Source organism: Sebastes umbrosus, chromosome 14 (genome assembly GCF_015220745.1).
Source record: "Sebastes umbrosus isolate fSebUmb1 chromosome 14, fSebUmb1.pri, whole genome shotgun sequence".
Taxonomy (NCBI): domain Eukaryota; kingdom Metazoa; phylum Chordata; class Actinopteri; order Perciformes; family Sebastidae; genus Sebastes; species Sebastes umbrosus.
Window position 1 is genome coordinate 19,267,888 of NC_051282.1, and position 11,769 is coordinate 19,279,656.

At 36.4% G+C, this 11,769-nt stretch overlaps 1 protein-coding gene across 1 annotated transcript; it reads right to left on the minus strand.

The window, feature by feature from the left end:
* Positions 1–6,320: 6,320 nt before the first annotated feature.
* On the minus strand, positions 6,321–11,321 carry si:dkey-43p13.5 (homeobox protein unc-4). The gene is made up of 4 exons (XM_037791622.1): positions 11,307–11,321; positions 8,622–8,880; positions 8,157–8,314; positions 6,321–7,226 (listed from the first exon to the last, which is right to left on the minus strand). Exons 1-4 carry the CDS (start codon positions 11,319–11,321, stop codon positions 6,807–6,809), a joined length of 852 nt encoding a protein of 283 aa, XP_037647550.1. The 3' UTR covers positions 6,321–6,806.
* Between the last annotated feature and the right edge of the window lie 448 nt (positions 11,322–11,769).

Below are 11,769 nucleotides of genomic sequence, written 5' to 3' on the forward strand. Positions count from 1 at the left end.
TTTAACAAACGTGCAAACTGAATTAAGAATTATTATTATTATTATTATTATTATTATTATTATTATTTTTTTTATTTTTTATTTTTATTTTTTTTTTAAATGTATTGGTTTTGACAGATGTTCAAATCAAAATATCAGTGACCTTAACTTTTATCTAACCTGCCTTTTAATGGCAGGCTACAGAAGCCAATATATATTAATTATACATTATATATATATATATATATATATATATACATATATATATATAATATGCAGTATATTGTTTATATATATATATATATGTATATATATATATATATATATTGTACATTATATACATATATATATAAAATATATAATATATATAAGTATATACATTATATATATATATATATAAATATACTTATATATATTATATATTTTATACTTTTTTGAAAAATATTGGACATACTATACTATGACTTTTTATTAAAAAAAAAAATTCAACACACTATAGTATGACTTTTTTTTTTATTTTTTTCGACATACTATACTATGACGTTTATTTGTTTGTTTTTACATACTATACTATGACTTTTTAAAAAAATAAAAAATAAATTCAACATACTATACGATGACCTTTTTTTGACACACTATACAATGTCTTTTTAAAAATGTTTCGACATCCTCTTGTCTAGAGTAGCCATCTGGATTTTTTTTATTAACTGTTACAGGGTGTGGCCAGTAACTGTCCCACCCACATTACTCACTGTCCCACCCAGCCAAGTTTGAGCAAATACAATTTATTACAAAGATATATAATTTATGTAAGAAAATAAATATATATACACTTTATTAATTGTTGACTTTGTGAACTGTTTAAACAAGTTGTAGGCAGCCGGCCGGAACTAATTGGGTGCTAATGGTTCCCACCGGTTCTGACAGGCAGGTACACTCTGAGCTGCAGCTGTAACACCAGACTGACGCGCGCTTACCGCTGATTTACCTGCAATTAATGAACCACCCTCACAGCCAAATCTGAAGGTATTTCCCTTCACTGTCAAGAAAGGAAAACCAAGATGCTTCTAAGTGGTATGGACAGTTGTCTTGTGTAAACAAGGACGAGCTTTTCTGTAAAATGTGCAAACATTTCCACAGGTGAGCTAACCGGAAACACCTGCGTCAGGTAAAAACACCTGACCAGTAAACCCCCTCTCCAGCTCACTGGACAAGTTTCAAAACTGCAGGGCAAACCACACTGCAGACAAAGTGCATGTGCAAATATGACCTGGTCCTGTGACTCTTTGGACTATGATGAGCTCATCTCTGTATTCAACACTAAATCCAGGAAAACAACAAAAGGTAGGTCAGTTGTTTCACTATTTATTCACTGTTTCAGCCCTGTGACCAGATATAAAGCAATGTTCTGTATTAGCACTCATAGACTGTTAATAGTCTACATTATTTTAAATTAGTTGCTATTTTTTTTTGTATAGAAGCTACATTTCAGCCAGATTTCACTGTATGTGGTGGTTGATTTAATATAAATTAAGGAGTGTTTTGTTCTTTCTTAATGCAAACCGGCTGGGTGTTTTTATTCTTTGATTTTATATTTTTACTGCTGATTTGTGTAAACAGCTGCTTGGCATTTGCTGTTATACAACCATGGTACATTGTTACTACTAGAAGTAACAATGATTGTAATGAATGCACAAGATTTTTGTCTGATGAATGCTGTAATGGATTTACACATTCTCTACTGTTTTAGTTTATGTTTAGTTGCAACTTTGTGCAATACAATGGTTACTTAACAGTGCTATCCAATGTAGAGCCCATGCACTGCCGGTTCTACAATCTGCAAATATATTTTACCCTGAATAGGATAAGTTCTGTTGATTGAGCATGTTGTACAGGCAGTGTTTTTCTGTTATTGCCTTTGTAATGCAGAATGCATGCAGAAAAGTAAAATTGTCGCTGTATTTTCAGTTTTTCTATTTTTGTCCTTTTTTTACTTAAGTTTTTATAAGTCCTTTCTGGGAAAATATGGCACTCCTACTTTAGTACTGGCCCATCCAAAATAGAATTTCTGCCTATGCACATGTTCTGGCATACTTTATTATGACATGTTTATGGCATACCAGACTATGACATTTTTATAGCATACTATACTATGGCATTTTTTGCGACATATTTATGACTTTTATGACACTTTCATATGGCATTTTTATAGCATGCTATACTATGACTTTTTTAAAGGTGCTCTATACAATATCCAGAGCATTAATATAACAGCAAACAACTATTTGTTATGTTAAGATATTGTAGAGTAATGTCTACCTGAGCAGAGAATGAAGTCATTTCCCCTCTGTGTGTGTTGTATTCCGAGCTTCCCCGTGCTTTGTTGACAGGCACCGGCCGCGCATGCCTTTTAGTGCATGTTCCTGCATGTGAGCGTGCCCCATTGGCTAGCTCACAGTTGCAGCCCTGCACTGCGCTCATATGGCGGTTACAGCTGATAACGCCGACCTGACCGACAGCGCCGTTGCAAAAGCGAAGGGGTGCTGAGGTGTCACCTCATACTATACCTATAAGTCGAAAAAAAAGGTCAAAGTATAGTATGTCGAAAAAATTAAAAAAGTCATAGTATAGTATGTTGAAAAAAAGTCAGTATAATAAAAAAAAATCATAGTATAGTATGTCGAAAAAACTAAAAATAAAGTCATAGTATGTGGAAAAAAAGTCATTGTGTGGTATGTTGAAAAAAATTAAATAAAGTCATAGTATAGTATGTCGAAAATTGCAATGAAAAAAGTCATAGTATAGTATGTCAAAATATTTAAAAAGTCATAGTGTAGTATGTAAAAAAATAAATAAAAAGGTCATAGAATAGCATGTCAAAAAATAAAAAAAGTCATAGTATAGTATGTCAAAAAAAGTAATAATATAGAATGTAGAAAAAAAGTCATAGTGTAGAATGTCCAATTTTTTTCAAAAAAGTCATAATATAGTCTGTCAAGAAAAAAAAGAAAAAAAGGTCATAGTATAGTATGTTGAAAAAAAATAAATAAAAAGTCATAGTATTTTATGTTGAAAATATAAAAAAAAGTGATTGTATAGTATGTCAAAAAGAACAAAAAAAAAAGTCAGAGTATGGTATGTCGAAAAAAAAGTTATATTATAGTATGTCGAAAAAAAGTCATAGTATAGTAAGTCGATATAATAAAAAGTCATAGTATAGGGTTACTTGACTTTTTTATGACTTATGACAATTTTTATGGCATACTGTACTATGACAGTTCTATGACATTTTGTTGCATACTATACTATGACATTTTTGTGACATATTTGACTTTTTTGACTTTTATGAGACTTTTCATGGCATCCTATACTATGACTATTTATGACATACAATATTGTGAAAGTTTTATATGGCATAGCATTTTATGATTTGTTACATTTTTATGACATACTATACTGTGACATTTTAATGACATTTTCATGGCATACTATACTATTACATTTTTTAAGACATTTTCATGGCATACTATACTGTGTGCACAGTGTGTCATTAGAGCCCGTCAGTCCAACAAGGCTGTGCAGAGTTGTTCCGACAGGAAGTAAGGCGAGCGGTGCTCCACATGCGCTGTCTGGTGGTGTCCTGTCGCCCTTAACAAGCAGCAGAATTAATATTATATTCTACATATAAGCTTTTTAATGAAAATAATATATTCTGATGTAACCCCTTTGTAATCAGCAGCAATTTGATTAACAACTGTAATGCAATTAAAAAAAATTACACTGTAACGGATTACAATTAGGCCTACATTTTTTTTTGTAATTTAATTACGTAATGCCTTTTCATGTAATTAGTTACTCCCCAACACTGTCCACATGGTGGTTTGACTGAAACAGAATAAATGTATTTACATTTTTATTTTTTTATTTTAGATTACTTCTGATGACGCATAGAGACTCTGACTTATTTGATAGAATATACTGTAGTAGACTAAAGAGCCACTGTATTGTTTGTGACAAAGGATGTAGCTCTGCTTTTAATATTATATGTAAAAGATCTATTGGAATCCCATTTTAGTATATATATTTTTTTAATTTTTTAATTGAATGGTTCGTAAAATGTATCTTTTTGGGGTCCCAGTAAAGGGGAACAATGCAGGATTTCTGACATAATTAAACAGCAGACTTGCTATCTCAGCCAGCATATCGGGGTCAGTGTGCAGTATGAGAACAAGACTAGAACTATGACATACTATTTTTTTTACCTCAGTCATCTTTGTGTGGCGCCTAATTGGGGCCTAATTGAGGCCAACTATTGTCATAGAAGGATTCTGCCCTAATTATCCCATATCATGGTGTCCCACCAACATTTTAGGGAAAACATGTAACTTGGATTTCTCTGCAACTTTCATAAAGTAAACTGATTATGAAGAATTATACTCTTAAAGTTTGTTAGAGAAAGGAACGTTTTACGAGTCATTCCACCTAAGCAGGAAAACAAAATAGCTCTAACATTTCAATGTGCCTCTCTGACACATGTTGGGAAAAGTAGTTTCAAATTTGACCCAGAGACCTCATCAGTGAGTGTGAGACCAGAGTTTGACTTGAGTCTTTGAAATGTGAGCGGCCCACACTGACCTCATTCACTGCAAGACATAAATTGTTTATTTGACACAACAGGATCTGCAAAGAAATAAGCAGAGTAAAAAAAAAAGTTTCATTATGGTCCACAGAACAAATAAGGGATGTGTGACCGCAGTAAAAAAGGAAACGTATGCATTAGTTGAATTTAAAAAAACAAAACGTACTGTATGTTACTTTGTCTGAATGACTATCTATCTCATCAATCCTGTCTGAGGACATCTTCAGGCCCAGAAGGGGGCAGCGTTACTCTGCACTGTTAGAGGACTGTCAATCTCACCACTCCAAACCTGTGGTCAAATGCATTAACAATGCATGCAAACAGACACTGCTAGTATCTTCAACTAGAATTATGCCACCACACAAACTATACAGTGTGTGCATTCAAACAGTCAATGTTTGTCCATTACTTGTATTATCTAATACTATTATTATCAATTGTTATAGCTCAATATTATCAGAATATTAAACCTACAAAACTGTTTGAATTAACTTGCAACTTTGGGAGTATATTAATTAATTAGATGTTTTAAACCAGTATCACCTTATTATGTTGTATTATGTTTTGACTGAGTAAAGTATGATGTAAAATACTGTGTGCAGTAGTTGAAGGCGCACACACATGGGATTATGAAATGCTTCTAGACTCACTGCTGTCTTTTTTTAGTAAGTTTAACATGTGAGAATCACTAATAATTACCGCTGTAGTTTTAGTTGGCTTTCATAACCTGAATTTAGCAAAACAACAGAGTTTGTTGCGCCAAACCAGATCATGGATCAATGTTACATTTTGCGACTTCATCATGTATTTATCACAGCTGTTATGAATTATTATTTCATCCTAATATTATAATTTTGTGTCAATGTGTCAATTGTTTAACTCGGCCCTCAAAACAAGCCCTAAAATGTTCATCTTTTCAGATTTACATCTCTTTATGGAATCTGCGTCACTCTCAGTTTTCACTATGTTTTTGATGCATATAGTAAAAAAAACTAGACATGTATCATCTACACAGACTCACTCTTCATGATTTCATTTTTTAGCTGTTTCCATTGTTTCCTGTGAGGACGTGTGGCTGCATGCAGACATCCTGCCTGTCTGTTAAGGTAACCTGAGAGGTCAGGGATGAGCTCGCCATTAGCAAAATCATTTAGAAGTGATTCGACTGTATCCGATTTCAGCTGATATGATAAGATGGCAACATTTGTCACTGTTATCTGTTCAAGACTGACCTGTATACAGTATGTGCCGTTCATTCAGAGTTGACAACCTCGTTGAAAACTGCGTTCATAATATAAAGACACGTAAACATCACATGCATTTTTAAAGGAATTATAATAGGAGGGTATAAAGTAGGGATGCACCGATACCGATACTGGATCGGATATCGGGCTGATACTTACTCAAATAGCTGAAACGGGTATCTTGAGAATGGGGACAATCTATTCAATTCTATGTTTATATACTATATACATTATATACTGGAATTTGAATTCCATAGTTTTGACCAATTTGTTGCTGCTTGTTAGGTTTACACTTGAATTGTAATTTCTGTTAATTTTGAAGATTTTTTTACCAAGTTGCTGGTGTAAGATTTATTATTTTAATAATAAAGAACAAATCAGTAAATTTAGATCTATGTATTTATTGGTTACATTTTGTTTTACAAACTTAGGAAAGCAATGTTGATGTTGCCTTACACATAAAAGGATGATCCCAGTCACTTCCACACAGTGAGGCATACAGCTTATTAATTTAACACTGGTATCGGATCGGTACTCGGTATCGGCCGATACCTAAAACTCAGGTATCGCTATTAGGACTGAAAAAGTTGGATCATTGCATCCCTAGTATAGAGAGTTTTTACAGTTTTACATCTGTATAAAAACAGACAAAACATTGATATGCGTTTAACCACCCCAGTTTAAAAAGAACTTTAAAAATCCTATTTAAATAAAAATGGCCAGAAAAGGTTAGTTAAAATTACCATGAAGATAAGATTGAAAATAGTGCGTCAAGATTAATAATTTGATAGAAAATCATGTAGAAGATTACTGTAACATTTTATACTAAGCTAAATAATGAAGCTCCTCATCCCAAATAGGTTTTAAACCTATGTTCCTGCATATTAATAGTGTCTACGCTGTTTTTCTATTATTATCTATACAAACAGGAAGCAGAAAAACAATCAATCATTGTGCATGGCATCATCTTCCTGTGTTTGTGACTGTGTGTCACCTCCTGACATGTTTACAGTACTGTGAATCTCTGCCTCGTGCTCTCTGGCTTTGGCCCTCAGATTAGCAATGCTGCTGGAGCGGAGCTCCTCTGAGCTCGGCCCCTCCGGCCTCTCCCACTTCCCCGACCTCGGGGTCACAGGCTGCATACGCGCGCTCAGCGCAGCACTCGCAGCTTTTGTCCATGGATAGTTTTCTCCTTCCGGTCGTGTCTCCCAGTGCTCGCTGTCAGAACTTTCTGTCTGCTGTTTCAAACCCCTGCTCGCTTTCTCAGACGTTTCATCATTGTCTCTTTTTACGTAAGGCCCCGCATGCTGGCCCTGGAGTTTCAGCTGCCGCCTCATCTTGGCACGGCGGTTTTGAAACCAAACCTGGGAAGAAATGAAGAAATACTAAATATCAATATAAATGATAGGGAAGTATAAATAAACAAATACATTTGTAACAGTGCAACTACTTATTCAAAATAACAAAAAAAAGATATTTAACTAAAATTGAAGCTTCAAAGTTAAACAACCTTTTACCACACTATTTTATCAGCACTCAATTTTAGGATATGGTCACATTGTAAATCAACTGACATGACTATATGTATATTGAAAGAGTTATAGGTTGTTGTAATCATTCCTCCCATCCATAACGGCCGTGAAAAAAATCCCTGTCTGATGTCCAATGTAATAACACTAATAATTTTGTATTAAAAAAAAATTTTTTTTGGAAGATATCCACTTTATTCAACGAACGCCGACTGCTGAAGTTTCAGCTGATGTTTTGAATGCACTTTTGCACAGAACGAGTACTAAAAATGTTGACCCCCGTCTCTTACAGTGTAGCCGTGTTAGGAAGGAATCTCTTCACAGCCAGTATAAACAAGCGGAACAAGTACAGAAACAAATAATGTTGTTTCAATATACATATAGGAATGAGAGTATTGTTTTAAGACAGACTTAAACAAGTGAACCTATCCTTTAAAGCTACAGTATATTGCATTTATATTGACAGAAATATTCATTTCACAGACACCTCTTCTTTGCTGCACCTTGAACTGTGACATGATGCATCTCCCTGGAATTCTGTGTGACATCTTTTATATTGTTAAAAACGTTGATATCTTGAATAGAATTAAGAAATGTGTGTGGGTTTAAATAATGTCTGTCACTTGACACAACTTGGTACTGATGGACCTGCAAAAGAGTCTGCAGGGCTGAAGAGCTTCATTTACACACTGTACATACAAATTAATATCAGTTGAATGAGTATGAAAGCGAACATTACCAGTAGGAGTTCAGTGTGCCAATTACCTGTACTCTGGCCTCGATGAGGTCCAGTCTGAGGGCCAGAGCCTCCCTCATGAAGATGTCTGGATAGTGGGTGGTCTCGAAGGCCTTCTCCAGCTCCTCCAGCTGCCAGCTGCTGTAGTTGGCCCGTGCACGACGCTGCTTCACTGGCCTCTGTTCATCTGGAAAGCACAGCACCAGCACCAATTACACAATCGCCAACGGGTGACAAGGAACTAATGGCTCTAGATTGGATAATTAGCACAGCGATCATTAGGCCCCACTTTAACACTGCGTGATAATTGATTGTTAGTTACGAGCTGTTAGCCAATCTTTTGTAAACATTTACACTGCGATCAGATGGTGCTCACCGACTGTCTTAGAGACAGACTGTGGTCGAACTGTGCCAGTTTGGCTGTGCACTATCCTGCACAAGTCCACTATTATTGGCCCCTTTTTTTGGACACAGCAGCTGTAGTTTGAACTCACCTATGCACTCTGTGAGTGGCCCCATCCCGACTGTCTGCGCGGCCAGGAGAAAGGCTTCCTTGCATGGCTCTGGCTGCAGATAATTCCTCAAGGATTCATAGCTGATAAAGGGCCCCGGGATCAGAATCTGAGGTTGAGAGCCCAGTCTGGTTGGGAATGCTGGGAAAAAGTGAGCTGCAGGTGAATGGAAAACTGCAGGCAGGAGAGTAGATACCAGTTGTCCTGGGCCAAACATGTCCATGTTGTTAAGAGTCCAATACTAAGCGTCAGTCCACTGGAAAGGGCCCAGGTTGACTCCTACAGGGATACTGATGGAATGGTGAAATGCATCCCAAACGTCCTTGAAAAGAAAGGAACAAAAACAGTTCTGATCGTCCTCTAGATGTTGTCCAGTTGGTTGTTAAAGCTGCTGTATGTGGCTCAGCGCAGGTATAAGGTGTTGCCTTAAGTGTAAAGGTAACGCTTGAGTAGTGGAGGTGGTCTCACCTTAGCTTTCTGAGCTTCTCCTCCAAATCCTCTCCCCCGCCTCTCTCCCAGTCACATGACCTCCAAAACAGACAGCAGGGCTTGGTTTATAGGACGGAGGTGAAAATCCAACCTGTGATTCATCTCTCAGTGGATTATCAGTATTACTCCATCAGGGTTTGCTGTGTTCGTCATTACTTTTCCAACCACAATCTGTTTCTTACATTTTAGTGATAGGGTGTGTGTCCCCTCTGAATGCTTCTCTCGCTGCCTATACCTGGGACAAGTTGCAACATCTTTGGCTTCTGAAATTTCAATCAGTGAGATGGACAGGAGCTCAGTGTGCGGAAACTTAGTTGTGAAGATGTGTACGCTCAGGTTCGCCTTAAAGATTTGCACAACTCTTATCTGACCGGTTTAACGGTTGTCAAATATAATAAGAACAAATTACTGCAAAGGAGACATAATGAAAACACAAGTTTTTCAGTCTTGAGGGTTGAAAACAAGCATAAAAGCAGCCGACCCTGAACAGCAGGTTCCAGGATAAACACACTCCTTCTGACAACAATGAGACAAACCTGAAAGCTTATTTGCTGAATGTTTTTAATCCTTCTAGTAACTTTTTTGTTTACTCTGTTGTTGATTTAATTTTATTTTTTTTTTTCTGAATTTGTGATGTTTATTTACCACATCACCAAGAACAGGCTGTGCAAAAAGTATCATGTCTGTCACAACTTAACGTGTTGTAGCAGTGTACAGACACACAAATCCCTTCTTTACATGACAGTAGAAATCCACTAATGAAATATTACACGAGGTGAACCAGGTGTAATGAAAATGTGACACCTGTAAGAATAACAAACGACTAAATGATTGTGCTTTACTACTACAGTAGTACAAATGTGCATTTTGGATGGCATAGGGCTTACTTTTAATCCTTATAAGACTTGTTATTAGTCTTATAAGGACATTTATGTCATCTTTAAAACTGGAACTTTGATAACACAAAGTCCCTAATGTAAGGATGTAATGTATGTTCTGGAAAAATAATTGTTTAATTTTTTTATTTATTTATTAGTTTATTTGACAGGCACAATACATAGGCATTGTTACATTTAATTAAAGTGCAACCGATGCAACGTATATAGGACTTCTAGCCATAGCTAATTTGCAGACCTTGTCCCTGGTAATTATCTTTCAAGAGAAACTAATTATTAGCACTGTGTCTTGACTGTAATGCAACAAAACCACTCACTCAAGTTTAGGAAAAACATCACAGTTGGGCTTAAAATAAGTACGTAAAGTAAGTAAAAAAGAAACAACGTAACATAAATACGGCAAACACGTCACTAACGTAACTTCACAACAACTCAACATCACTTTGGGACACGAACGCCAGTCTCCTGGTTGAAAGTCCTGTGTTTGTTGGACCCATCCACCTCCCCTCCCAACCACCCACTATAAACAGTCTTTCTCACTTTTCATGTACTAGCTCTGTACGCAGCATATTTACACGGATGTGTTTACATTGCAGTTAGTATGGCGCACAAATGACTCATATACTCTTATTGCACACAAAATTACTTGCGAATTACCGTGTTATTCATACGCCATTCTGGGTGCTAACAAGCGCAAGGTTGCCAGATGGAGTCTCAGTATAAAAACAGTGTAAAATGAAAACATACACTGTCAGATGTTATACTTAGTATTCATGTTATAGCCTGTTTTTGTTAATAGCTGATATACTGCAATAATCAGTGGTGATGTATTCTTCTTACCATCGCTGTAAAGTATGTAAGTAGTCAAAGTGTTACCGAACACTTACAGGATTTTTCCATCTCAGATCAAACCATACACATCAACACATTAACAGCCGAGACAGGAAGATTATTAACACTTTTTTCTTTCTATGAGCAAGGCAGCTGTAGCTTAGTGTTGATGGATCTCTGATGAGATGATCGCCAGCACTGTCTGTTTGAATTAAACACAGGTGTGTCAATTAATCCGAAGATACATAGCACCTAACAACACATCTCGCTAACTGCTCATCAGCTCGGAAGGCGGTGAAAACACTCGGCTGTCAGTGTTGTCACCGCCGAACTGGCGGGCTGAGGCGGCTTTGATCAGCCCGGGACCTCTGCAGCAGGCAGCTGGTCAGAGCTGAGGTGAGTCACGGGATGGTCATTCCTCTGCAAGCAGTGCAGACTGCAACTCCCTCACCTGTGGCTCTTTCATCTGCACCTGTTCAAACACTAAATCAATGCCTCAGTAAAGAGATCAGTATTGGGTTTGCCCAATTTGGATTTCTTTAAAGCTCATGTTGAGACTAAAAGCCGGTATTCAGTTAACTTTGCATGTTTTTTACATCAAAAGAATTGCAAAGATTCACAACTTGAACTGTGAAAAATCATCTTTTTATAAGGTAGCTATATTATATACTTTATAATTACCTCAAAAAACACATTACTGAGAAGTTATAGGGAATTAATAATGTAAATAATTCAGGCTCTACATTATTTACGCGTAGACAGGGAGGACCGCCATCAATGGTGGGCGACATAACCAGCCGATTAAAAATAACTTTTAACACTTTAGTCTGTTTGTGTGTCTGCATGTGTGTGACGGAGGGAACAGACAGACAGAGATTGAAAGAAATGATTTCTTGGGTTTGCAAGTTCTGCGG